At 46.2% G+C, this 27,781-nt stretch overlaps 3 protein-coding genes across 10 annotated transcripts in view; 1 reads left to right on the top strand and 2 right to left on the bottom strand.

Moving 5' to 3' along the window:
• Window positions 1-17,257, bottom strand: part of RFFL (ring finger and FYVE like domain containing E3 ubiquitin protein ligase) — a 33,296-nt gene extending 16,039 nt beyond the window's left edge. Inside the window, exons 1-2 of one of the 6 annotated variants that reach the window (XM_069791356.1) lie at window positions 17,006-17,257; window positions 12,309-12,387 (exon numbers count right to left, since the gene is read on the bottom strand). Coding sequence is in view for 1 of the 6 variants with exons in the window: in XM_069791354.1 (XP_069647455.1) it covers window positions 8,279-8,294 (16 nt within the window). In the remaining 5 variants the exon portion in view is untranslated. Of the gene's footprint in view, window positions 1-8,278; window positions 8,310-12,308; window positions 12,388-15,990; window positions 16,139-17,005 lie in introns of those variants that run through there. The other 5 variants (XM_069791357.1, XM_069791358.1, XM_069791360.1 and 2 more) reach the window with 5 other exon arrangements.
• Window positions 1-27,781, top strand: part of AP2B1 (adaptor related protein complex 2 subunit beta 1) — a 394,518-nt gene that overhangs the window by 258,129 nt on the left and 108,608 nt on the right. The gene's annotated exons all lie outside the window — the stretch shown is intronic.
• Window positions 18,856-26,540, bottom strand: RAD51D (RAD51 paralog D). Of its 3 annotated transcripts, XM_069791362.1 has the most exons (11): window positions 26,063-26,540; window positions 25,608-25,740; window positions 24,300-24,361; window positions 24,022-24,140; window positions 23,171-23,252; window positions 22,922-23,056; window positions 22,408-22,503; window positions 22,131-22,221; window positions 21,208-21,278; window positions 20,074-20,241; window positions 18,856-19,372 (listed from the first exon to the last, which is right to left on the bottom strand). In XM_069791362.1, exons 2-11 carry the CDS (start codon window positions 25,687-25,689, stop codon window positions 19,289-19,291), a joined length of 990 nt encoding a protein of 329 aa, XP_069647463.1. In that variant the 5' UTR covers window positions 25,690-25,740; window positions 26,063-26,540; the 3' UTR covers window positions 18,856-19,288. The 3 variants fall into 3 exon arrangements, with proteins under 3 accessions (XP_069647463.1, XP_009923891.1, XP_069647464.1); XM_009925589.2 differs by lacking the exon at window positions 26,063-26,540 and having other exon boundaries at window positions 25,608-26,056; XM_069791363.1 differs by lacking the exon at window positions 26,063-26,540 and having other exon boundaries at window positions 22,408-22,499; window positions 22,918-23,056; window positions 25,608-26,056.

A 27,781-nucleotide genomic window follows, 5' to 3' on the forward strand; every position in this document is an offset into this window, starting at 1 on the left:
TGGGAGCCGCAGAAAATAAGTGTTTTAACTACACAGCTGAGCGTGGTTTTGGGAAACTGAAAGCCCTATGGCCAGCACTCAACAGATTACTTCCTGCAGCGAAAAAGTACCTGCCCTAAATTGTAACTGCATGTTGTGCTTGGGAATATCTGCAAGAGCAAAGGGAGAAGGAGCTTCACCAAGGGTGGAGATGCAAGATCAAACAGTCATCTTGGACCTGCAAACACATCCACCCACATGGCAATCATTACGCTGGGCTTGTTTTTGGGAAGGGGGATTGTTTTATCTTCTTTCTTGAGTCTATTTAAGGAAAAGCCAGAAGAAATCCAATAAATATTCGACGAGGCAGGGAGTTGCTTGCCATGGTCTGTGGGCAAAGCAGTGCTAGCACTCTATCATGCTCTGCTGGACTGCCTTTTTTTTTTTTTTTTTTTTCATATGAAGCTGTGAATGCCATGATTCTCTTCACTGATTTTAAACATAAGAGTGAAATTCATTTCACCACCTGTTCATTAACATGTTCTATACATCACGAGTTTTGTATAAATTTGCAAGCATGATTTAATTCCGGAGGAAATACCAGTGACGTTTCCCTCCCATACATTGTTGAATATAGTATTCATAATGCAAGCCTAGATTTTTATACTTTCCATCTTCATTTAAAAAAAAAAATCTGAACTCAGGTTCTCACTATATATGCAATATTAATGCCATAACCGTGCTGGCTGGAGTATCAGAGATTGCTGTCTACATACAGGATTTATTACACACGCTTTGTGGATTTCTGTCAAAGGATAGGCTTTGGCTCTATAGGAAAATTGTGGTTTATGTTTGAATATAAAATTTCCCTTTATTTTCCTAAGAGTGCAAACAATAAGGGACTAGAACAAGTGAAAAAAACAGCTCTCGGAATCATTGAGCTTTCGGCTGTGTATAATAAAGCTCTCAATGACTGTGTCTGGCTTCTCCTTCTCATGACTGCTCAAGAATTTGGGGGCTGGAATGCAGTAGCACCAACAAGACACTTGAGTTAAGCAATCAAAAGGAACTGAGCTCCCACGGGCAGTTGATTTTGTTCCCACACCAGGAGAAGCCACAGCAACAAGTACTACTCCTCCTCCTCCTGAGAGGCCTTCAGCCACTGGAACACCAGGGCTGATGACCCTTGAGGCTACTGCAAATGGAGAAGGGTGCCAAAAAGGGAGGGAGATGCAAGACAAATAGCAGCTTTGCTAGGGCATGCTTTCCTACAATAATGTTTCCTCATTAGCTCTATCAGCTGCCCTCACACCTCCTAACTTAGAGGAAGACTGCTGACCACAATGAGCTGCTTTTCTATTAGCTCCCTGAACCATCAAGCTCCTCTTTCCATCTCATTTATCAAAAGGCCATCCTCCTTGACTACCTCCTTACTACCTTTCAGAACCCCCTCCCAGATTCCCAAACCATCCTCTCCTGTTTTTCAGCAGTTTCCATGAGATTAATGGAGAGTGTCTCAGTCTTCTCACTCTTTGCTACGTACCAGGGAACTGCCAAACTGCAGAATCCAGTAAGGTGTCTGTGCTTCAAGTACAGGTGCTATACAACAATGCATATCCAACCTGTTATCCATTGTGTGGCCTCCACAACAGCAAAACCACATTCATTCATAAGACACAACTTTCAAGGCAACACACCAAGACTGGGATTAATGCTATTCACAGAAGCAGTAGTTTCTGCCATTTCTAGCAGCCTGAAGATCACCGAAATCTATTCAGAAAGCCAGAACAGGGCACTGTGGCTTTAAAATACCGATGTCTTGCTGAAGTACATTTAAAATTACTACTTTTGCATTATTATTCCATGCTGTATCCCCTGCAAAATTCATCACATCCCACTTTCATGAATGCTGTTTTGCAATGATTTAAGTATTTAATGAGTTAACCATCTTGGTTCCTCATTAATAGCATTGTACAGTTGCTCATTGTTACAATTTACTTTTTTCTGTTTTTTCAGTAAACCCACACTGATAAGAAATGCCTTGCTAAAATTAGTTTCACTAACAACCTACCACTTACAAACTGAATTCACAGCTTGCTTGGTCAAAAATTAGTATTTACTTGGTAACAGAGCTATCAAATAATCTACTCAAATGACATGCATGAAATATTATTTTTATCAGCCTGTGTCACAGGCACACAGACCTGAATTATGATAAATGGGAGCAACCATATGTTGGGACAGGTGGAAAAGTCAGCAAATTAGCCATTCGCAGGAGGCACAAGGGAAGAAGGCAGGTTGCCAGTCTGAGCATGACATTTGCAAAGGTGGTGTCTTAACCTGTACAAAGCATGAGAAAATGAAGACTGGGGACCAGCCCTGGCTACCTATCACAAAGCATGTAAATCTAATTTGCCAGATACAACAATTGGATTGAGCACATAATATTTTTACCTAGGGATAGGAAAAAAAATGTGTTTATGAGTAAAGGTACTAGTTCACGTGTGCCCAAGGTGACAGCACGCACATCTGGAAAAAAATACGTAAATAAGTATCAGCACTGTATCATGGCTAGAAACCTGAGTGTTCAGAGGGAAGAGACTGAAATTTTGGTATGGAGGGAGGAGACATTTTTCCATTTTTTTCTGTGCTTTCAAAATGTCTAGAGCCATTTCACATCTTAATCATCTAAGTATGCAACACCAATAATCTTTACAAAGACAAATACATGATTGCTCACCAGTCTGATCAGCAACTTTGATGTCAATCTAAAATTTTTCAGGGAAAAAACTGGCCAGCTATGAAGGCGGAGGACAAAGTATTCAGGTCAATCTGCACCGAGCATATATAGAACTGGGTGTCCAGGTTAGTTTCTGTGGCGTCTTGGTCAGGCTTCTGTGCATCCAAGAGTGCCTATGCTGTCGGGCACATCAAGGCTAGCGGTTGTACTGGAACAGCGTCTGCATACTCACGTCCACTGGCTGCTTTCGATGGACAGAACAGGCTGATATTGGCACCCCATGCCCGTACGCTGTCTAGACCTTCCCTGTCAGATATGGACAGTACATGGCTGCTAGTTCAGCCTGTGCCTCCTGGTAACCATCTTCAGACCCTCTTTACTACAGCATGACACAGCTGCATCTGTGCTCCTCCACCTCGGAGATGCCTTCAAAAGCCTCTACGTGCGAGTGCCAGGCGTCTTAGAAGGCAGGAGATGCAGCACATCCCAACACGACCAGCCAGGAGCCAGAGCGCAGCACACAACTGGATTCAACAGCATGCGCGCTTACTAGGTGCGCTGCTTCACCGAGGGCACGAGCCCAAAGGAAGAGAATTTGGCTGCACACCAGCATTTTAATCAAGGAAGTGACATCTATTTACCACAGAGCAGAAAGTAAACAGTGTAGCCCATTGGGGCAGGGTGCAAAGCAGCGCAGGAAAAAGCTGAAATGGGGCTGCAGTAGTTCAGCACAGAGACAGCCAACTTCACTGAAATGCTATTGCCTTAAATTATTGCTGATTCCAAGAGAAGCCAACCCAACTTCACTGAAATGCTATTGGCTTAAATGATTGCTGATTCCAAGAGAAGTACCAAAAGTAACTTCCTGGTTACATGGTACAGAGGAAACCATCATGTAGACAAAGATCCTTTTATACTGCTATAACCTGGTTTACATTGGAGTAAATAATTTGCAAGGTAAGCCCTTAGAAAATTTGCTTAAATGAGAGGAAAATTAAGAATTAGAGTTCTCAAATACATGAAAAAAATACAGTAGGTATTCTAAGAACATTTTGCAGTTTTATCCATGTTTATCAGCAAGCTCTGTTACAAGTAATTTGATTTGCAGGCTTACTCTCAGCAACACTTGCTGATGTTCTGTTTGTTAGATTTACAGATAGATCTTCAATGAAAGCGCCTCTGCCCATCAGCAAATCCCACCAATAGTGTTACGAGCACAAAGGATCTAAGCTTCAAGCACCTCTTTGAAACCAGAGTGCTGCAATTTTCATTTTAAGATCGAGAAAATGCTTTTAGAAAGCTGTGTGATTTATAGAGCATTGCACGGGAAGCTAATTCCAAAGGCAGAAACAGAAACCCTCTCACTTGACTCTCAGCCTTGCACCTGAATTGCACACTCAACACTCACCCACTTTCTCTCTCCTCTGTAGCACAAGTAAAACCAAACTATTTTTCCCAATTTTAACGTGAGAAGCTTGGAAATCCTGTTTTGTTTTAAAAGGAATTGGGTACCTGGGGCGTGTATTATTTCAATATAAACTGTTTATTTTGACCCAAAACTGCACTTTATATATTGAAAAATATTTAGATAAAAAGTTCTTCTTGCTATTAACTGTAATTAGGTCTCTAGACATCTGCCAAGAGGGAAATTCAACAGCAGCCTTTTTCTTTTGCAAGTCAGTGACATTCTTCCAGCAAGTTAACACAAAACAAAACAACATGATTAATGAAATCACGTGACTAGTTTTAGAAAATTATTTCTCAACCAGTCTATCTTAATTCCTTAGTCCCTACCTCTTCCCAAGTAATGTGCTGTGACCTCAGATAGACTATCTCCCTTCCACCCTCCTGCTATGCTGAAAAACAATTTAAAAAATACAGTGCACTTTTCACACTAGTATGGTATTCATCAGCATGACAAAATTAAGTCAGCTGTAATATATAGCATGAACCAATTCAGAAAGAGAAGAAAGAAAACTCTGGAGAAGCAAGATTCCAGAGTAGTCCACTTTGTTACCACTCCCACCCTCCTAGCATCCTGCGTGGGTATACGTGTGTCTCTATCCTTTGTCCCACAGACAAAAGTGCCACTGAAAGTGGAAGCTCTCTGTCAAAACTTTAGCAATGTCCTAGGAATCCTAGACTATCACATACCATTTCAATCAGTCCTTTTCATTACGAGGAAAAAGGTCAATGCTGGCTTGCGCTCTGAATTTTCTTCTCTGTGCCTTCACATCATCACAAGTCTTCCTTGGATTTAGTTTCAGCTAGCTGGTTTTTTCAAGCAGTGGGTAGCTGCTAAAATTGTAATTGCAATATGGAGCAATAAATTGCTAAATGAAAACCTGAAAATTTAAATAACTCTGTAGCTTCCTTAACCAGCTCTATTTAAAGGAGGTCATCATTCCATACTCTCCAGACTTCATCTCAAAACCCACCTAGACCACTCTTCCATGACAGCCACATGGCAATAGCTGGAGGAGGTTAGCTGGATTTGTGCCCACCTGAAAGCCAGAAATGGTGTCTAAAGGCACAACATAATGCTACAAATACCTCACTCTCTTTGCAAATTCTACATTGCCCAGAAAGAGAAAGTTGCTCAAACTAAGATTCTGCTGTGCTGAAGACTGCTATGAACTAAATGACTTCAGCATTCAGATATTACAAACAGGCAGGAGCAGTTCCACAATTTAACCAGGGACATCAGGGGAACAGCTTTGAATCACCTCAGGTTTCACCACGGAAGAAGGTAACCACTGTTGGATGGCTTTAATGATACTCTTTTCCTAAATGGGCACAATGCAGGGAGCTGGAGAAAAAAAGGGAGGAGAAAGGATGTGAACTTGTATTTTCATCATATCACTGGAGTTCCCACTTCAGATAAAAAGAGATCAAGTTATTTCTGTCAAAATCCTTGGCCCAAGAGGCCTATGATGACAGCTGCACATCTTGTTTCATTGTGACAGAAGGTTTCTCTCCAACTGGATAAATTACATATTCATCAACAGTTCATCTTTGGAATGAAACACAAGCATATGGGGCAGCTGAACAGAGGAGAGAGAGAGGCATTATCCCAGACACAGCTCCACAAACTTAGAAGAACCCTTACCTCCAATCTACAGAGGCAGGGCAGGAACACAGAAAACAGGAGGCATCTCACCACAAATTGCAGTGATGTGCACAGAAACTCCCTATCCCACCTGGTGTACAAGGATTCAGAGAGATGAAGGACTCTAAAGCAGCTGTTCCCGAAATAGAGACAGTTTTAAGTACAATCTTAAGTATTGCAGTGTTATTCATCCAACAGCTGAGCTTGGGTTGGAGGTGGTACAGTATGAGCCAGAATTACAATAAGTTCGTCTAAAATTGGGATTGCAGTTGGCACTAATGCTCTGAAGACTCTGTGCTATCACTCTCTCAGACACCCAGAATTAAGAGTGTTTGCTGATAAACTGCACCAGTTGGAAATCCCATAAATTACTTTTCATGCCAAGCTTCGGGTTCATTTTTAAACAGTAAACTTCTAAATTTTTTTTTTCTCCCCGCCTCCCCCGAAATCAAAAGATAGCCTCAAAATTCTTCACACACAAAGCCTACTCTCCCCCCGCCCTTATTTTGGGAGCTGTTAGTAGAAAATTGACCTAAACCCCATGGAATTCATACATGTGGAAAAGTGCACATGCAGTAAAACTGCACGCAACAAAGATCTGTGCAGACTGGTAGGCACCCTCTAACCTATTTAACTGTAGCCTAAAAAAAGGTTATTTTTATTTGGCTAGACTGAAAAAGATCTGAATGTATATAATTGAGGCACATCATAACAAGTACAAACACTGCAGACTCATTTCATAGCTATGCCTATTCCAAATTAATCCGAATTCAAATCCAAACTAGGTACTGAAATAGAATAAAATGCAACTGCATATTATCTCCTTCGGTAGACGTGTTCAAAGACCAGCACACACGTCACATCTGAAACTCTGTAGAAAGCTCTGTTCTCCCAGACCGCAGAAATACTTACGAGTTTGTCAGCAGTTAAAGAAAGATCCAGGATATTGAATACAGTACTGAAAAGCAAAAAACCTGAATACTAGTTTTGTTACTGAGACAACAAAAGATATTGGAATAAAAAAGTCAGTTTATTTATGGCTTAGTGACCTCATCTGTGGATAAAGAAAAATACCCCACTCTCATTTGAAGTAAGTTAGTAAAGGTGAAATTGCACTCTTAAACCATTTCCATAAATATTAACTATTATTTTTGTGCCAATTTCTATTTAGCACTGAATCATTTGAAATTCAAAATTGCTTATGTGCAGCCCTGGATAAGAGCTTGAAAACTGAGGGAAAGTTCAAGCCTTACCATCCAGTGTCTGTCAGTAGGACTAGCATGAACTACTTATAACATTTGTGGGACAGATGTTGTGAAAAAGTCGATTTCCAACCATCCACAGTGTTTGTTTCTAGAGCTGAAAAATTCTAATTTGGTTTACCACTGCCCTTGTTCAATTGCCATGCCTCTCTTCTTGCAGCCTCAATCTCTGCAGAACATTAAGGACTAGTAAACCCCAAACAATGCAAACTGTAATCTGGGCTTTATTCAAACTGAAACACGAACAAACCCAATAGCCATCTTATCCTGTATTTTTGGTTACTGAGTTGAAGGGTAACATCCCTAGGAGATTCTGCAAGAGCTCACACAGGAGCATATATTATGGCAGAACATTAAAATTCTTTGTCAAGCACTTTAAGCACCTGTGTGAACTGCCAACAGAGGCAGAACAGGGCATCGTTCAAAGGCACAGCTCACCTAAAAACTGCTGCAATTTATGTTGTTCAAAGCAGAAAGCGAGAACTGCTGAACATGGAATCATTGTTGGATCCAAACTGTATAAAATATATTTTTTTAACAAGACTGAGAGAATACTAGGTAACGAAAGCTTCAAACAGCCTTTAAGGACCTGCATCTTCTGGAGTCCCTATCTTTGTCATGAAGAGGAAACTTCCCATATATGGCCCAAGCCGACAAGCAGACTTAGGGTCACATTTCAGTTCATGGCTTTTGGCAAGCCCAAGCATTCAGACATCATGAGTCAGTGCTCCAGAAATCATTGGGTTTTATAAACTAATAAATCTATTTTATTTTGTTTAATTTGCCTTGGGTTTGTTGGGGTTTTTATCTCAACCTTTGCAGTACACAGGCATCATCACATTTCATTTTGCTTCTCTGTAACTGGGAGGAGCACTTCTTTCCATTCTGGGTTTGTTTGCTTTGTAAAATGACAGACAAGATTTTTGTATTAGATTAAATCCTGGTGTTGGGGCATTAAGAAAATAAACATATCGACCATCATGGAAGCTGGGAACAGATACTATGCTGTCTTGCACTTTCACACAGCCCTTTAACAACAAACACTAACTTTTTAAATAAAACCTCAAAACATCTTCACTTCTGTTCTTAGATCCCAAACAAATAAGAATTTATCTGGCATTTCAGCACAAGCAGACATGACTTTGCTGCTAAGAAGCTCCCTGCGACACAATCTTTTCCACCACTAACCTGATAATAGCAACATGAACTTTCCTCCATTTTGAGTTCTACTGTTTTCAGCTCAATAGTTCAGCAGAAACTGCCCCATTTTTGATTACACACACAAAATCACATACCAGTTATTCCTATTTAAAAAAAAAAAAAAAAAAAGACCTGAAGTTCAACAAATTCCATCGGGTAATTATTTTCAGATTAATAATGGGATAAATAATATGGGACAATTGGGGCTGAAGATTTTTGGTTTCAGTTTCTAGCTCTGTTACAGATACTCTGTGCATCTAGGCCACTTCAATTCTCTGTGCCTCAGTTTTCCATAAGTAAAATACAGATAATACCTCATCAGGGAATGGAATCAAGTTAATATTTCATTTCTTTAAGGCAGTACTGTATTCACAATGGAATTAAATACTTTCAGAGAACTATCACAGCTCACAGAAGTGAGGCACTTCTGGGAAGAAAGAGTTATAGTGAACAACCTCCTTGCATTTCTGCAGAGCATCCTAACAATTTCACATCAGAACAACACACATAAATATATATAAAAAAAAAAGGACCAGACAAGATGATTTTGAGTTCAACTTCGTTTCACACAAGTGCAAAAGACAATGCAAGTACAGTTAGTTTTTTGCTCTTTTTTTGTTGGGGTTGGTTTAACTCTTTATCAGTTCACAGTGCAAATTACAGTAACATGCAGAATAGAATATTGCTCAAAAAGTTTGTTTTTACTTAATGAGGCATTTTAACTAAAAAAAAAAAGCGTCACTGACAAATCTGGCCTTGTCAAAAAATAAATAAAAAAAAAAAAAAAGACAGACATTCTTGGTACTTGAGACAAGAATAACGTCTGAAGGAGGCAGCACACTATCAAATTGCTGTTTAGAAAAACATCTAGGATTTTAGATTTCAAATCTTTTGTCAATGTTGTAAAAATTCCTTTTAATTTAAAAGTTCAGAAGGTTCCATAAATATTTTTAGACTGTTTCCTCCATAATCAAGGATTAAAACTGATCAGGCAAGTATACAGTAGACAGTAATAGTTTATATCCTTTTCTTCACATTTGTTTCTATTAGGGGAATTTTTAGGAAATACTACCACTTATTACAGATTTAATTTCAAGCTTGCATCTGTTATTCCAGGCAGAGCAATAAAAGCCTTAGTTTGTATTATTAAGAGTCACATCCAGAAGTAAAAAAAACAAGCTTAGGCCTCCATAATAATATCTTACCAAGTTACTTAGGTTTTGAGCAGAACACCACTTGCAAAACATTGACGAAGAGACAGGACTCATTCCAAGAACGATCATCTTACTTCACTTAGACAAAGTAAAGCCTTTCATGAATTAGGCTTGGGTTTGGCCTGCATTCTCTTCTATGAAAAGGCTTCATTATATGCAGTTGAACACATTGTTTGAAAATGTGATACAAATGGCATTTAATGCAGCAAAAGGTGAGCAAACTAAAATGGTAAAACTGTATTAAACGTGCTATATGTTATCTCCAAAATACACACATTTTGAGAATCTTTAAATAGGTTTTCACCCACAGAAGAGTTCAGAGATGGTATCAGCACCACTCACAACTATTAGATAAAGCTATTTGCAGATTGAAGATGTCTCTGAAGGCAGACATTGGCAGATAAAAAGAAATGCTGCAAGTACTTTGTTTTTAAGTGCATTATTTTGCTATATACAAATAGTCATTTACTGGTGCTTTGAATTCCAACTGCATTCTCTATGCACATTTTGTAGGCATTGCAATTCACTTCTGAAGCTCCAGCAGCAAGCTAAACAACATATTTCAATTCTTTTCAGGAATTTCTTACTTCACTCAGAATGACATTCTTGATCTAGTTATTTCCATTGCAAAAAACAGTCTGTGATCTGTCTTCAAGTCAGAGAAGCAAGTAGCAAGAAGTATAAATAACAGCAGGAATAGAAAGAACAAGAAGTTTGTCAAAAAGAAGGCTGAGGTTTGGGGCTTTATTTTTATTAAATACCTGCATCAACTCCCTCTTGCTTCTCTTCTGCATAAGAGACAAGTTCTTACTCCTTCTACCCGAGAGCCCTTTGCACAAAAAGATGCACAATGACAGACTAGATTTGACTAAACAAACAAGGAAATACATGATCCTGTGCAACAACTGATAAGCCCTTCAATCCGAGAAACATAAGGTACGGATTATGCAAGTATCAGCCTCTGACTGGAAGAAACCTGCATTCTGAGCTCTAAGAGTCTCTATATAAACAGCAGCTTCAATTTCTACTTTTTTGATTATACAGTCAAAAGGGACTTTGAAATCTACACTTTATTTGGAATCTGAAAAATAAACTGTTTCCAAACTATTTTGTAATGCTTGTGTAATGGCCTCAAGACAGCCAGTAATTTAGACAGCTGTGCAACTAGCCACAGAAGCTGCATTTTTGAAATCGCCCTTCTTTGGAACAATTGAAACTTTCTCCAGGACAAAGTCTGCACACAGAGAGCAGTGTTTCCCTGCAAGCATGTAACAGTTTCATTATTGTTTAACTACCAAAAACCAGCTCCAACAATCTATCAAGCTTGACATTTTATCCGTCTCTGCTGCTAGCCCAGAATACAGGGCACATATAGGAAGAGGTTCAAGGATTCAGTAAGTTATTTTGTTAATCTAAACAGATAAACATTTCCCTTCTTTTAACGATTAATTTGTCATTTTTAAAACCTGTTGAGGAAACCATGGGCCTGTTTGTCCTCCAGGTTATTAAATCCAAGTATCTATAAGGAAACCTATTCTACCAGATGAATAAAAGCTCCATTTTAAGATATGTATAACACAAATTCAAAGGCAATCCTATAGAGAAGGGATTCCTAACTGCAACAGAGCAGCAGTACCAGTTGCGGTTCCAGCCCAGCTATTCTAACACCATAATACAGCAGAGTATTAACTTGCTGCTCACTGACCCTCCCTTCCCGGGAACGCCACTGCTCAGCAGTTTTCCAAATAACTGTGGCTCAGGCAAAGTCCTAAGAAGCACCAACATGTTCATGGAAGAAAACTTATCAATGCATGACGCAACCTCACAGAGCATGTCCTCAAACACAACACTGGAAAACTTATTCATCTGAGCGATTCTAACAAAGTAGCTGGGTGAATGAAACGTGGAAGTCATTCACTGATGCCAGTAGCAATTGCTTTCTGAGCAAGGTATTTTGACATCAACAAAAAGTGGCGTCATATCAGTTTCAGTCTGGACTTCCACAGGATGCAATATTATGGTTTCTGACTCATTCGGGGAGCAAGCCAAACCAATATAAGGTCATGTACATAGTAAGTGGCATTGATTCAATGATGCTGCTTGTGACACTGCAATTTGAAATTATCCATGTGTATATATAGAATATATAATGCCCAAAGGAACTGTCCTTCTGCAGTAGAAGTTACTATGCAACAAGCTACTCCCAAAGGAGACTATTTTAAATTTGCCTGTTTAAAATCTCCCTTAACATCAGTCTAGAGGCTAAACGAAAAGATTCAAAGCATATGCTGCTTAACTATATTCTTATAAGCATATCCCACAACCTTCTGAATATAAATAAAAAGGTGGCAGCATAAAAAAAAAGCTGATGTTAAATTAATATTTTAGTCTACACGGAAATACAATGTGGAAATTCCTACTCCAAGAGTATTTGGCAGAGAAGCCAGAGGGCATTAGAGAAAGAAGCCTAATTAATATATTGGAGTAAAGGGAAAACCTCAAGAGCAATTAACATGAAGAATTTGTCAATTTTACAGACACTGAGAAGAATAAACAGTGTCTCAGAAAATAACAATTCTTTTTAAGGAAAGTCCCTTATGGGAACATAAATTAAAAAAGGGCTTTCAGAGGTTAGAATAAGCCATCTCTCAGTTCTGAGGAAACTGGCTAAGAAGAAGGGAGAAACTAATACAAAATTTGAATTCTTGATCTGACAGTCATACTCTGTTTCTTAAAGAAAATAGTAATTTTTCAACCTTGCAATGCTCTTTGAAGACTGAATAATTGACTTTGGAGGGACATACCATCAGGTGGTCAGAAGACTTGGCATGCAGACAAGTTCTGTTTCTGACATCAATTCAGCAGTGATGCGATTCTCCCCACCTGTGAAACAGAGATTACACTTACTCATCCCTGCAAAGTGTTCCATGCTCCCTGAATGCCAGTTGGTGGAAGTTCAAAGTACTAATTTCTGGCTTCTTGTAATGACAGACCCTGGGAAGTGGAGGAAAACAAGCTTGATATGGGGAGACACGGATAGGTACTATCAAGACTAATGACTGGAATTACTTTGGGGAGCAGGAGACTGGCTGGGGTTTCGCAATGGAAGCAGGCAATCAGGGGAGGGCTGGAGAAACATTTGCACCACATGAATACATTTAAGTGCAGAGCACAAAGCACAGGCAGATAAAGAGCAGCGTCATCGCAGCAGTGCAGACCTTACCATGGCATTGACTGTAACACTTCTCTGAGAAATTAGATCAATACTCAAGGATTTAACCCACACCAGACTGCTAGCAATATTCAGGTAATTGAAAGCCATGCTATGCTTGTAGTCAGAGCTCAGACTATAGAGAAGAACTGAGTTCCCTCAGTTTTTACTACTGCATAGCAGTAGGTCCTCTTTCCCTGGTCAGCAGCAGTTCACATGCAGTTGTGTCCAAAAAAGGGACGCATGCACACGATTATCTGCATCTCACATTATCCTTCTGCCTGCAAAGTGCTTTTATTAAGCACCAAATACTTGGTTCAACGTACTTTCTAATTTCTGATCTTTGGATCAGGCTCTATATCCCTCATGACTGGTCAAAGGCTTTAGAGAAGAGACGCTCTGAGATATCCTATGTACATATGAAAATGCACTGTTCCTATAAGGGATGGGAAGATAGCCTAAACCTAATTAAACACAATTTTTCCTACATGTTTGACAGTGAAACCAACACGCAGTAGATGAGGACAGCATTTTACCTGGCTAGACGTGAGGACGCAAAGCTGCAGTACTGGGTCACACACACAGCCTGTCTAGCTCTACAGCCTGCCTCCACCACACATTTAGGTGAGTCAGAGGCAGGCACACAGATACAACACCACAGCAGATGACTACGTGAAAATCTGCTTCCACCCTTCCACCATGCAAAAGCTGGTTCAAAGTCTAAAGCACAAGTTTTAATAACCCTTTTATATATAGCACCGGCAATTCCACTCAAATCACGCTCTAGCCTGATTGAAGAGTTTACAATTTCTCTAAGTTGTTATAAACAAACTGTGGTACAAAGTTGCATGCAACAAGTGAAAACTACACAATTAAAAACAACAAACAACACAAAACCATACTGAAGTCAACCACAATAAAGAGAAAACTGAAGGCCTGGAGAAAAGAAGATAGATTTGGGTCATAAACTCAACTAGTGACCATCAACCCCAAAATATAATTCATATATATTTCCTTTATACTCTCATTGCAGAGTATTACACTCAGCTCTCATTTTAAGTTGAATCCTAAGAGCCCAATCACATGTACCTGCCAATGAGAAAGACTAACCCTGACTGAAACTCAGCCTACTTTTTCTACCCTACAATTAAACACAATACTTAAATGATGTCTTTAAAACTAATCCAATTCAGCAAAAAATTGAGCAATTAAGCATTAACCCATGAACACCAATGTCAAGGCAATCAGCTTTTAATTAAAAGTTCAGTTGCTACCAGCTGAGTGATATGCAAACACAGTGCTGCAGCCAGGTAACTCTGCACCAGGATTCACACAAGCAGAGAGAATTGCCCATAACAGAAAACATGACAATAGCCAAAGTAAATTGTTTTGTTTCATTAGTCCCACTTGTTCTACCAAAAGCAATAAAGTTTACAAAGAATGAATACAAGATCCCCCTCCCCGTCACTGTGAACGCAAAACATATTAAGGAGATAACAGTATTTGACAGCTGGCAGTAGTTAAATGCAAGGATCTGGAATTCATAAGAAACAACATTTAAAGGCCACAGCTTTCTGTTCCACTTCTCGGCTCTGGAAAGACAAGGTAACAGTGGAAATGACAAAGGGTTAATACTCTTTTTGTTTGTTTGTTTCATGTTATCATGTATATGCCTTAATTACCATTTATCTTAAAATACGAGCTTCAAAGTTTTGAAATACAACCCACCACTATGTAAACACACAAAAAATGCCACCTTATAAATGCACCTGCCACTTCCCATCCTAATGAAATGGAGAACTAAAAAAGCATTTTGTAAATCCACTAAGTTCTTTACCAATTCCATAATCAGGTTAGAAAGATCAGAAAACTGCTACAAGTTCCTACACTGCTGTGAAACAGTTCACCAAAACCAACTTCCAAGACCTCCTGTGCTACCCACAGAAGATAGGTTTTGTGTTGGAGAGGAGGAAGTGAGCTCAAACAAAACACATAAACAAAACCTTTTTATGTCTCAGCAAATTAAACATTACCCTGAACGTATCTTAATCAAAGTACCATAAAACTAAAACATTCCTGTCTATGCTTTAATATTATACTTACCTCTACAGTATCTAAGTAAGCCTGGCCATCCTTGCAGTGTTTGAAAACACATGAAACTATCAAGTGAAACGGCTTATTTATCATACGGTCATAACATTGAGCACATTCATCCTTAGCTATTTTGCCAAGTCCCTGATCTGTAAAGGCTCAGACTGGACTGCGTGCATGTTCTCACTGCAGAGAGTTTACATTTATTAACCTGCAATCTCACACTGCAATACTGGTAAGAAACCAATCTGACAATACGTCAACGCTTTCTCCACAGGAAACACCTTGACCAGCTCACAGGAACAAACTGTTCTGACGAACACGCAAGTACTTCTATTTTCTGAACTCCTTTTGCCTTCTGTGGCAAAGGATGGACTTGGACAGCTTTCACCCTTGCCATACACCCCCTATTTTGAGCAGAAGTGGGGCAGACTTCCTCATTAAGAAAGTAACTTGGGTCCTTACCACCAAGGAAGCATCAACCACCCTAGATACACTGCCACAGTACCAAACAAAGTAGTACCTTAAACGTGGTAAAATGCAAAGAAGCAAGACTTTAAGCAAAGAGCTGTACTGAAGGCTAGCACTTATCCACTGTTCCTCAGTTCTTATAGCATTTCGAGCTGAATAACCTACTAAACCTCAGAGTGCCTTTGGGAGCATAACTCAGAAAAGGAAAGAGTTTCTGAATGCCACTTTCTAAACAAGAGAAAAGAGGCTGTACCTGAGTCCCACCCGCCCTTGTTAGGGAAAGCGCTCCCCGTGAGGGAGCCCCTTCACCCCATCTCCCCAAAACTAAAATCCAGGCACTCGCAGCCCCCTCCCAGCCTCTCCCTGTCCCCCTGCCACCCCCGGTGTGCGAGCAGCCCCATTCTCCCTGCCCCGTGCCCCCCAAACCCTGGCAGCCCCCTTCTGCCCCATGTCCCCCCACACTTGACAAGACCCACAGCCCGTTGCTCACCCCCAGTGGCCACTCCGCTGCCTCACGGCCCCCACATTTAACCACCTCCCATCACCACATGCACCCACCCTCCCTACTCTGTCAGCACCCCCGCCCCCCGAAGGCCTCACCCCCCCCCGCGAAGGCCTCACCCCCCCTCCCCCCCAAGCCGGACAGCCCCCGCCGCACCCCCCCAAGCCCTGGCAGCCCCCCCCAAACACTAGCAGCACCTCAACCCCCTCACCTGCCTCTTTCGGCAGCCCCGACCCGGAGAGGGCGGCGGGGCCGGGCCGGGCAGCGGGTCAGGCCCGAGCCCTCCGCGGGGCGCGGCGGCGGCGGCGGCGGCGCTATGGCAACTGCCCACCGCGGCGGCGGCCAGCCACAGAGAGACCGGCCAGAGCGGCGGTCATAGAGCAGCGAGCTAGACCGCACCGGGCGGGCCGCCCCTGGCGGCGCGGCGGCTTCACTAGCGCCCTCAGGAGGCCGAGAGAGCAGCGCCGCCCGCGGAGCGCGGCGGATCCGAGGGACCCGGGTTCGAGACCTGCTCCCGGCGGGTGGGGGGTAGAGGTGGGGTTTGGGGAGGTCCCATGTGCTCCGGAGGAGTTTCTGCTGTCTGCACCGGGGCTTAGCTGTATTGCCCGGGAAGCATACATATACATACAGGTACACCCATATATAGATATACACACACAGCCATGTATACACAGACACGTACATCCCCCCCATATATACATATATGCACACAATACATATAAACACACAGTTATATATGTATTTTATACATATGAAGGGCAAATGAGTGCTCAGCGCCAAAAGGCATCCCCACTGCTTGGGGCGAGGGGTGCCCTGTCTGCCTTGGGATGGGTTTTATCACCCCGCTCCAGCCCTTTCCAGCAGTTTTCCAGCTGATTTAGGCAACGGGAAGGAGCAGGGAGAGGGAACGTCCCTGTGCGCGCTGGCACAGGCAGGCCCTGTCTTACAGGGTTGCCGAAGCGCCTGTCTGAGCATGGAGGAGAAAGGCTGAATTAGGATATTTAGGTCAGAAACTCTTTTCAGCCTAATTTTACTATGCAAATTCAGGGCAAATCAGCTTGAGAAAGAAGTCAAGTTTTTCCAGATCAGGTAATAGATTCCCATAGCCTGAACCGTTCTGCTGTCCCCACACTGAGCAATAACCAGCACCCACAGCACTGCCTTCCCTGCAGCAACACAGCCAGAAATTCAGGACATCGCTGTCACCTCGCTCGCACGCTGCCTACCTCAGCGGCGAACCCGGGAGCCGAGGAGCTACCACCCGAAGCTCAGCCGTGCCCCGTACCACGCTGTCCTCCCAAACCTATCCAGCTCTTTCCCAAGAGGGCATAAAACTCCCACAGCTGCAATTAGCTGATTGCCAAGGAGAGAAAATCCCCCCAAGTCACCGCTATGCCTGAAAGCCTGGGATAGGTAGATTTGGAGGAGCACAGCCCACACGTCGTTGCCTTTCCCCGGTCTCTTCCCGACTGACCAGCACCGTCCCTGTTGAATCACGGTCCCATGACTGCTGCCCAGTGACTAAGTGCAAAAGCAGAGTTTCTTCTGTCATTTCCTGGGGGCCACGGCAAAGATGCACGCTGGGTGCGTGGCTGGTCTCACGCCGAGGCAGATGCAGGGTTCAAAGCGGGCTGTTCCCTTTCTCATCCTCCTGCTAGTTAGGGGAAGGAGGCAGCGAGAAAGCCCCCTTGGTTCAAACATAACCAAAGAGGTTTCTGTTTGGGTCTTCCCCCGCTCCACACTCTCCGTGAGAGCTTTGCTTCCCCTACAGAACCTCAGGTAGAGAAATAAAATAGTAGCACACAGTTTTGGTTGAAACTTGGGGGTACCAGCTCTTTCTTCACAGCTTCAAGACACATAACAAGCAAAACTTTCTGCTTGTAAGGACCAGCCACATCAGCACAAGTCTCCACTGGACAGGACAACCATGTTCCTCCTCGCCCCAGCCAGCCAGGCTGCAATCCCTGGGGCCAAACCTCCCCTCCCAAGCTTGGAAAGCCCAGAAGTGCAAATAAATACACAACTTTAAAATACATTTATTTTTACAGAAAACTGTTCAATGGTACAGCTCACGTTGCTTTGGCACATTCCCCTCCTTGGGCAGGACCCACTGGGAGGACAGTATTTCCCGCAGCCACGTGCACAGGGCTGCAGTGGCTGGGTGGCCACGATGGAAGAGGTGAGACCCACCCTGTAAATCACAGCCCTGGGAGCACTGGGGGCTCGGTGGTTTCGCAGGAAGCACAGCTCAGAGATGTGCAAAACAAAAATCTGTGCTGAGACCTCTTGGGAAACCAAAATGCGCCTTCACATACCCCTTTCAGCTGCCCCTTCCTTACAGCAGCTATTTGCTCAGAATACAGGGCTGTACAGTGTTATGTCTACTCTGGAGAAATTAGAACCCAAATTCTGGCTAACTCAGATTCCTCTTTGCCCAGCACAGCCTTAGAAGGCTCCAGGAGCTGTACTGCTGTGTTATTAGCTTAACAAGCATGCCCTGATGAGTCCCAGCCCCCAAAACCTACATCAGCAGCCTTGGAAGTGCAAGCCATAGCTCAGCTCACCTGCCAAGGAGGTTTCTCTCTAAGCAGAGGGCAAGGGTGACTAGGGCATCTGGGATCAAGAGGAGAGGCCACGCTCCGTCCCAGCCTCCCATATCTCCTTCCTGGCACCGCATGAGCCCCCAGGAGGTTGCCCAGAGCAGATAAGAGCAGCTGGAAAGCACTGGAGCAAGGAGACATTATTTTAAACTTCACCACATGCAATTGAGTAGTAGGTCCTTGAGCATTAGACAGGGCCAGCTGGTGTCAGTCAGGACTCATCCACACCAGCTGATCCAGATCATAACCATCAGTTAACAGCAATTGTTTATGCAGCACAGTAGTGCCCCCAAAATACCAGCAGCTCCCTACAGGGTCTGGTGTTACTCTGGGGAGGTGGCAGATCAAGCATCCAATTATGTCCCAGCTCATCAACAGCATGTCCCAACTCCAGTCCTGCTAGGGACTAAACCTCAAAATTTTAATTAAGTTAACAGCAGTCACCATTAATTGAATTCCAGCTCTCAACAACCACAGCAGTGTACAACATTTTTTTATTTCAGAACCAAGACCACAGTGGACTGCCCAAGGACTATCGGGCAGCGAGTTATGGGGGAACAAACCCAGCATGAGGAGTCATGGGTTTGTGCAGGGACTTGCCAGCTGGTCCCAGGCCAACACCTTAGGGCAGGGCTGGCTCTGCTGGTTGAAGACAAGCCTGCAGCAGAGGAGAGAACCCGGTTGTCATGCTGCCCACACAGCCCAGCCACTGCAGGCAGCATCTGCTGAGGCAAGGAGATCTCCGCGGAAACCCACACTCATTTTCCCTGCAGCACAGAAGAACAAGAGCTTCTTCGTGTTGGTCCTTCCCAGGGCTGCAGGATTCTGAGGCAGTCTGTAAAACCTTCAGCGTGCTTGTCTGCTTTTTTGCAGCTCTCTTGGACCTTGACATTTGCTTTTCCACCCACATCAGAGCCCCTGTGTCGGTGTTGCTGGGCTCAGCTCCTGCACATCACCACTTCCAATATCCAGCTCCACCTGTATCCCTGTTGGCTGCAAGGAGAAACAGAGAGGAGCTTCACCTCACACTGCTGGGACTCTAAGGGCAAACTTGTACATCACTCCATCACCTGCCCCAGAGCCAAAAATCCCCAATTACATCCCCTTGACGATTTCTTTCTGCTGGTGCCCTCATTTTAAGTGGGTCTGCTGAACACAGAGACACAAATAGAGAATGCAATTTAGTAAAGATAGAACATCTTGCTCCGAGAGATCCCCAGACACGCTGTTATTTAGCACATCCAGGATGTGTTTTGCTGTCCAGCATGCCACCACATCCAAACCCATTTGGATGAGGCCACAGAGCAGGCTCAGAGCCAGGAGGCCCAGGCAGCACTGCCCTGTACATAGGCAGGATTCAAGCCAAAGTCACCTCTGCAGGTGTCGGAGCCAGCTCTGCCCACGTGCAATCAGGAGAGCGAGACAAACACAAGGAACACAATGACCTGGATTGGAAGTGGTGCCACTCATTTAACATGCCTATAAAATACAAGCTCAGGCTGTTGGGAAGAGACGCTCTTCTCTTCCATAGCATACAACCAGGCTGGTATTTGCTCCTCTTCCATTGTCATGGGTCACCCAGTGAGGCCTGATCCTGCCCTACCCCAAGAAGGAGCCTCCCTCTGCTCCAAAGCCAGGTCCATGTCATATAGCTTCTCCTCCATTACCAGAAGGACTGGTCCAGGGAGCCTCACCTGCCGGGATGACTTTGCCAAGGAAGCAACACGCTGCGTGGTGGCTTTCTCCCAGGTGGTTTCTTTGCTCTCCAGCAGCACCCGAGTGCTGGGCACAAAACTCCAGGAGCGGCCGAGGGCTGGCTTCAGTGGACCAGTGCTGCTCTCCCTTGTCACCTGGTTAGTCACCTGCAACACAAACAGGCTAATTGGTGCCTGGGAAAAGCAGTGCCACTCAGTGTAATGAAACACCAGAGATCACTGGGAGATAATGGCCAGACTGCTACTTCTATGAAGTTTTTTCTTCTCCATCCTGGGCCCTCCTTCTTAGCACACCCATGCCATCCCCTCTAAACGTATCCCACGCAACCGTCCCAGACATGTACTCAGGTAGAAGCTCACTCCTATCTGCAAGCTGCAGTGACTCCTGCTGCTGAAGCCACCTGCAAAGTTTAACCCAGAGCCTCCAAGCATCCTTCCAGGCACCCCATCCTTGTCACTTTATTGCTAGCACCCCATCCTTGTCACTTTATTGCTAATCAGAGCAAAGGGCGGGACTGTCTCAATGCCTTCCAGTGCCAGGTTCAGCAGACCACCATTTTCTGTTGTGGCCTTCCCAATTCAAACACCTTAATTGTGGTTCCAGCAACTTGTCCGGGTACATTGAAGCAAATGCAATTGCTTGGCTGAGAGCTGGGGAGGACTAGAGCAGGGCCCCCTTCCAGTCCCCAGCTCCTTCTGGATGATGCAATGCCCTGCAGTTCCTCCAAGGTAAGTAAGCAAGAGGTTACTTAGTAAGCTGGCCAGCCCCTTAAATGAATGGTGTTATATCAAAAATAAATACAAACAACCTTTTAATCTGTCTGTACTTAACTCTACCTTGCTCAATCAAGTGAATGCCTTGTTGGCTGAGGACACCAATAAAAGCAGGCACCAAATCAGCCCTGTTCTTGCTCCACACTCGCTGGAACAAGATATCTGCAGGCTGCAGAGAAGCAGAGCTACATCAGGGAGCAGAGCACCGTGGGATACAGGCCTCTTGCTCCTGCTTAGCTGGGAGCTGGGTCCCCCCCTCCCAAGGGCTCCAAAGCCTCTCCAGGGCTCCTCGCCATGGCACATGCCAGCACGCAAAGGACAAGGTGCAGCAACACTCACCACAACGGCAAGGCTGAACTCCTTGGCTAGTGTCTTCAGCTCCCTGGCCAGCTGCATCATGATGGCCAAACCTGGTGGAGGACAAAGCTTTGGGTGTTTGGGGATCAACCCCCAAAGTGCATTTTGGAAGCAGGTGACATCTAGATTTGCATGAGCACTAGATTTAGTGCCAGTGCTGGTGTTCATGGACACCTTCAACCCATTTCCATTACCAGCACCCCAAAGACCCATTACAACTGCACGCTCCAGGGCACCTTGGCCAAATGGATGTTGCATGGACAGAGCAATTCCCAAGTTGTCCCACCCCCTCCTTTCCCATCTTAGAAGTCCTGAGGCCAAAAAACCCTACAAAAGCACCAGGAGATCCAGACAAAGCTGGCCAATTTGATTCAACAGGTACAGGACTCCAGCTCACAGGTTCATTTCCTACAGCCCATGGCTTCAAGGGGACCTCCTGTGATAGCACTGCCTGCCACCCAGGTGTGCAAAACCCTCTGGAAGGTGTTTGAGGGGCCTCCTTGGCATCTCAGCCAGCAGAAAGCCCCTCACTCCTGATTTATGGTCCTTTCCGGCAGAAAGAGCCTCAGGGGAGCTTTGCAAACTGTGCCAGCAACCATGATGTATCTGTGACACTGTAAGCAGAGGTTTTAGTCTGTGGGCAAACAGTTCAGTGCCTCCTCTGTTCCCTGGCTGGGTTTCAGACCACCAGCATGAGTTTGCACAGCCACAGCCAGCTTGAATGTTTGCTGATAACACTGCAAACAGATTCTCCTTTTATCCAGTCCCAAAGGAAAAGCTGGGAGCAGCTGCACCCACATCCATCCTGCCCCAGCTCCAGGCACGGCACACATGGAAGGAAGATGCTCTTCAGGACGAGCAGAGAGGTCTGCAACCTCATTGCACATCCTAACGAAGCAACTCACCCTCTGAGTGCTTGCCGCCCAGCAGCGGGTAAATCACAGCTGAGACCGAGTCAATCACTACGATCTTGAGAGGTCCCATGGAGCTCACAACCTGGAAGAAGGAGGCACTGTGTGCAATGTGGAGTAACAAATCCTGCAGTTTTGGAGGTCCTGAGCTGCACAGAGGCTCAAACGTCCCCACGGCAGGGTGATCTGGCATCACTCATCAGGCACACAAGCCTTCCTGCCCTCCTTGCAGCACTGGGGAAGGGAGAAGGGCCCAGACCCTTGCTCCTACCTGCTGGGAGAGGTGATCCCGCAGCTCCTGCAAGGCGCTCAGCATTTCATAGATGTTGAACACACGGACCACCTGGATCCGCTGCAGAGCCTCTAGCTGCGGCACAAAGTGGTATCACCAACAGCCTCATTCCCTCCAGCTCCAGCTGCTACCAGCTCTTTGCATTTATACCATGCCATGGAGCCAGGGACCCTTATGTCTTCCACATTTGCCTCCACCCTGTGAACACCATTGTCCCCATTGATGGAAGAAGCAATGCGGATTGAGCTCAGGGAACAAAAGTGTGACTACAGCAAGCCCTCCCCTTCTCCCCAGGAAAAAAAAAACCAACAAAGTGCAGTGTCTGTCCCTGAGCACGGTACCCACCCAGCCATGGCAGGAAGAGTTTGGACCCAAAAAAGCCCATGAGGACAAAGGCAGAGTTGGACAGACAAACCACCTCTGAGGGTTGTCTGCTGGCAAGAGCCAAGGCAGTTTCAGTGCGAGTGGAGAGACCAGCACCAGGGGAACTTGCCTGTTCTTCTCCATCCTCTGACCGGGCTCGAAGTATCTGGTAGAGTCGGGAGGCTGTGAACCCCCCCGTGGAGTCAAGAAACAGGACATGCTGCTTGAGGCCAAGAGACACGCTGGCTGCAATGCCCAGGCACACCTGGAGAGGCATGGACTGAGCATCAGCCAGACCTCCCAGGTCTCCCTGCTTCACATGCCTGAAGGCATCATCTTCACCCTACCTGTCCTCTCCCCTCTCCTCTGTGACACTCACCTGCGTTTTCCCACTGCCTGGCACTCCCATGAGCTCTGTCACTTCCCCTGTGTACAGCCCGGAGTCCAGCAGCTGGTCCAGGCTAGGGGTTGAACACAAGGTGGGATTATCAACACCCCTTCAGCCAGAACGGCAGGGGTATATCAGGAAGCAGCAGGCCCCAGATATTGGTCCCTAGAGTCCCCTTCCCAAATGCAGACAAGTGCTTCAGGCTCTGCTCCTTCCCTCCCATCTTGCCTCTCCACATGGTGGGCAAGAGCAGATCTGCAGCGTGGGGGCTACAAGAGGATAGTCCTGAGCTAGAGAAGAGCTGTGGTCCTGGGAGCAAGGTTTGAATACCCAGGGTTTCTCTGCATAGTCACTGTAACAACCCAGCGAGGCAACAGGGGAAAAGAAGAAATAAGGATATGCAATAGAGTAACTCATTTCCACGTCTGATCTAGACAGTTTGGACCATCATCACTCAGCAGTCCCCCCAGATTCATAACCCTCTTCTCTGGAGCCCTCAAGAGAAAGGCTGAAGGCAGCATGCCGTCTAGTCTGGAAGCGAGACACACAACCACTTCGCAAAAGGTGTGCAAGGACAACGGCAATGTCATTCCCTCAAGGAACACAGACCGGCTGGCTTTGCAGCCACAGGACATGAAGAATACTCATCTCTCGTTCACAAAAGGCAGAGCCAGGCTGTGGCTGGAAGTTTTTAAAACAGCTGCTGGGGATGGTTTGGACACCACTGAGCCTGCTCAGGGCACCACCACATTGAAATTCAAAGCCTGCGCTGGGCAACCATGGCCTTTTGCAGCAAGCCCAGCCCCAGGCAGACCTCCTGGCTCGCCGGGTAATGTACCCACCTTGGGCTCCCAGTGGGCAGGATGGCCGTGGAGCTCTTGAGCTCCTCATAGAGGTCTGCTCCATTGGTGGGGAAGGCAGAGAACTGGGCCAGGAGCACACGTCTCACTGCAACCAGCGCCTGGTGGGCAGAGAGATGTCTGGAAACGGGACTGAGGAAGTCCAGGGCCAAAAACATCTGCTGCAGAAGTTCCCCCCCCAGACAAGCCCATCCAAGCCGTGAGCTGAAGAGCTCTGAGCTCCCCAGTTAACATACCAGGACTTCAGAGTCACCCTTTACCTTGTAAGACAGGGAACACTTCTGGGCAATGTCCTCCAGGTCTGATGACACAAAGTCCACCACTGCAAATAACATGAGGAACAAGAATTTGGAAGCCAAACCTGGACAGACCGCAAACACGACCAGCTTAAACAAAACCTGTCTGTGGGCACCAACAGGCAAAATGTGTGTGCCCTCCGCCAACACTCCAAGTGGACGAGCAGGATGCCCCACAAATTGAAGTATTGGAGTTTTTCCTCCGAGATGGCCCTGCTACCCATTGCAAAACAAATTGTTTCTTGCAAAACAGATCAGGGAGAGAAACTGGTAAAAATTCTCCCTGTTTTGCTCAAGAGCTGCCCAGTGCCATTTGATAGCTAGGGCCAGCCTAGAGAGTCCCCTTCTGCCAGCGTACCACAGTCTCACGGGGCTAGTGACTGACCCGAAGTGCCAGCCCTGGGCATGCCAGGAAGGGCTAAAGCCACAGAAATTAGAACAACTAGTGGCCCCAACTCTGCTCCCAGGAACCACTCCAAGATTCATTTTTTCAGACAGGTGTGTATGTTACGGGTTGAAAAAAAAAGTGGTAAAAAGCAGTTCTTATAGAGAAAACAAGGATTACAAAATCCATGGCTCCAGCACCCACAGGATCTCACAGACTCCATTTAACAAGAATAAAATGGTGTTTTTCTCAGCTCTAATCCAGCTTCTCAGAGCAAGTAAAGAATCCACTTGAAGTCTTTCCTTCCCCCTCTAAGAGCAGGAGGTGCCCAGGGTGCACTGTGCCAGGAACTTGGGCATTTTTCAGAGGGAAAAATTCACAAACTCTCCTGAAATGCCTTCTAGAAGCCATCAATTGATTGCCCCTCAAAGGGCCTCTGCAGAGACCCCTACCATGTCCTAACACTCTCCTGCTCCTATGGAGAAGTCCTGACTCATCACATCCACCCAGAGGGACTCAGAAGACACCCAGCAAGGACACAGGAGGGATATTGCACCAATACCACCTTTCCAGGGTACAGGGTGCCCTTCCCTGGCACAGGGACTGGAGCTGCAGCCCCCCAGGCTCCTGCAGTCAATACCCAGCGTGCTCATGGCAGACAACCTGCGCCCACCCTCCTTTTCTCTACAGGGCTCTAAGAAAACTCCCCACTGCAGCTTCTGGGCTGCAAGCCAAAGCCACAGAGATGGGAGATATTTTCCAGGGGCTGCCCCACAGCTCAGACCACCCAGCCTGGCAGATGGGTCCTGTGCAGGAGAGCACGGTGCCACCCCAAATGTGCAGGGGATGACATTCCCCAAACGGAGACCCTGCCGTTGCTCCGTTACCTGTCCTGATGCCGTTCGCCCTGAGAAGCTGGATCATCTCTTCGGTGAGACCAGGGCAGAGCCCGGCCCGCAGGACCACCATGTCCTCAGCCCCCCCAGGACGCAGCACCACAGGGCCAGGAGGAGAGGAGACCTGCGGAGGAGATGGGAGAGTGGATTTGGCACCATCCTGACACGGACGGTGCCTATCCCGGGAGCTACACGCGCTGGGGAGACGCTACCCAGGCTGTGTCTGGGATGGGTGGTTACAGTGAGGGTTTAGTCTCCCTTTGGGGCCAAACAGCCCCAAATCCTGCAGCCGGCTCCTGCTCACAGCAAGCGAGCGAATGCCCATCCCAGCTATCTTCAGCAGAGCCCTTCGGGGCAGACGCCCCCGTATGAACACAGAAAACCCTCCAACGAGTTTCCCACCCCATCCTCACCGCCCTGCCTTCCCTTTACACCCCCAAACGCACCTCCCGCTCCCCTCAGTGCCCAAAGCCAGGCTGCCCAGGGGCCCTGACCCCAGCCCCCTGCCCGCTCCCCTTCCTGCTTCCTGCAGGCAGCGGAAGAACCAGGCAGGACTCATATTTGCACTCCCATCTAGTGGCTGCACAACCGGCCTCCAGACCCACATCTAAACTCCTGGGCAACCTCCAGCCCCACCAACCACCACCGCTCTCCCCCCCTGTGAGGGGTTGCCCGGGGGTTTTGGCCCCTGGTTCCCCACCGGGCCCAGCAAAGACCCTGCGAGCAAACGGGTCTGACTTCTGGTCCCGTCCGGTGGGAAGCGCTGCCGGTTTCTGCTTGCAAACACCCCTCCGGAGCGAGCGTCTCCCCTCCTCGCTGGTCCCAGTAACGAAAAACCTCGCCAGCTGCTGACACCCAAGGGTGCTTCTGGAAGTACACAAAGACAAACAGGAGTTTTCAGCTCACGGCACAGCCCAATACCAGCAGGGACACTGGGGGAAGCACCAGAGCCTGCTCAGGAGCTGCAGCAAAAGAAACAGAAATAAAAGCTCCCCCCTTATCTATAGCAACTCCCCCAACCACCAGCTGTCTTTAAATGACCGTAGCACAGGTGCCAGCAATGCCATGGCTCCCAGGCTCTATAAATAACAGAACCAGAGTCTGGGCTAACTGGTTTTGGGGAGTAGGTGATGCTGCTGGGGGGGGCTGGGGAGAATCAAGCAAGCTAGTTTAAAAATTGAGAGAAAAAGTGAAGAAGTAGGAGATTGAAGTAAGGCTACTCTAGTCTTTTTTTACAGAGTTCTGTGTTTCTAAGTAGAGCCTGTTTCACTTTTAAAAGTATAGCTTGTGTTCAGAGCTAGGTTTTTCACTCCTGGTGTAGCTGGATAGACCTATGGAACCCTGCAGAGATAATGGGATTTGAGGGCTTGCTGGGAGAGCAGCTGATGGGAATAGGAAAAAAACTTTAATTACAATTTCTGAAGTTAATTCAGAGGTGAACCTGAGCTCTATGTAAACATTTTAACTGCCCTAAACTTGCATTAGGGGCTTGGGGGCAGCTCTAAAAGGGATTACATGCAGCTTTACCCTGGTCTCTAATGCTGGGTTGGAAAAAAGCTCAAGCCCTGTGTGCTGAGCACAGCTACCTCTGCAGCCCTGCTGTTGCTCTAGAGGTGCCAGAGCTCATCCTGGGATTTTTCTGGAGGATAATTTCACCATGGACCTTGCCGGCTCTTTACAAGGTCCTGGATTAGAAGGTGGCTTGGAGCCACGAAGTAAGGTGGGATCCCAGGACTGGGTTTGGCAAGTCAATGTCTGCAGTTGGGCTTGCAGGGTGGAAAATGAAGGTGCAAGGGGAGAGCTCTGCCCCGAAAGGGGCTTGCTGTAGGGGAAGCCCAGGGATTCTTCCCCTCCCTGGCTGCCGGGGGCTTGAATTTCCCCAGGAAAAGTTGGGTTTTTTCCTTTTTTTCTTTCCCAGCTGAGGCCTGAAGAGGGCCCCCCGCACTAGCTGCTGCCTGCCCTGCCAGCCACTTCAGGGGCTATCACAAAATGCATTAACACATCTGCTCCAGCTGCAGGAAGGCAGAGGGAGAAGGTAACCCCCGGGGCCGGCACCCCCGTCCCGGGCAGCTGCTCTTCTTTCCTGCCGGTGCGGTGTCATCACCGATACCCTGTCCCAAAAACGCAGACCAAGGGGAGCTGAGGCCGCTCTTAGCTCTGCCTTG

Source organism: Haliaeetus albicilla, chromosome 9, assembly GCF_947461875.1.
Source record: "Haliaeetus albicilla chromosome 9, bHalAlb1.1, whole genome shotgun sequence".
Lineage (NCBI taxonomy): Eukaryota > Metazoa > Chordata > Aves > Accipitriformes > Accipitridae > Haliaeetus > Haliaeetus albicilla.

What these genes read in the sequence shown, in the direction of transcription:
- RAD51D (XM_069791362.1), bottom strand. Translation starts at nt 25,689, where the DNA reads ATGGTGGTCCTGCGGGCCGGGCTCTGCCCTGGTCTCACCGAAGAGATG. An exon ending in GGCGAACGGCATCAGGACAG is followed by an intron (nt 24,362 to 25,607) that starts GTAACGGAGCAA and finishes TGTTATTTGCAG; the next exon opens with TGGTGGACTTTGTGTCATCA. An exon ending in GGGCGGCAAGCACTCAGAGG is followed by an intron (nt 21,279 to 22,130) that starts GTGAGTTGCTTC and finishes GTCCTCCACCAG; the next exon opens with GTTTGGCCATCATGATGCAG.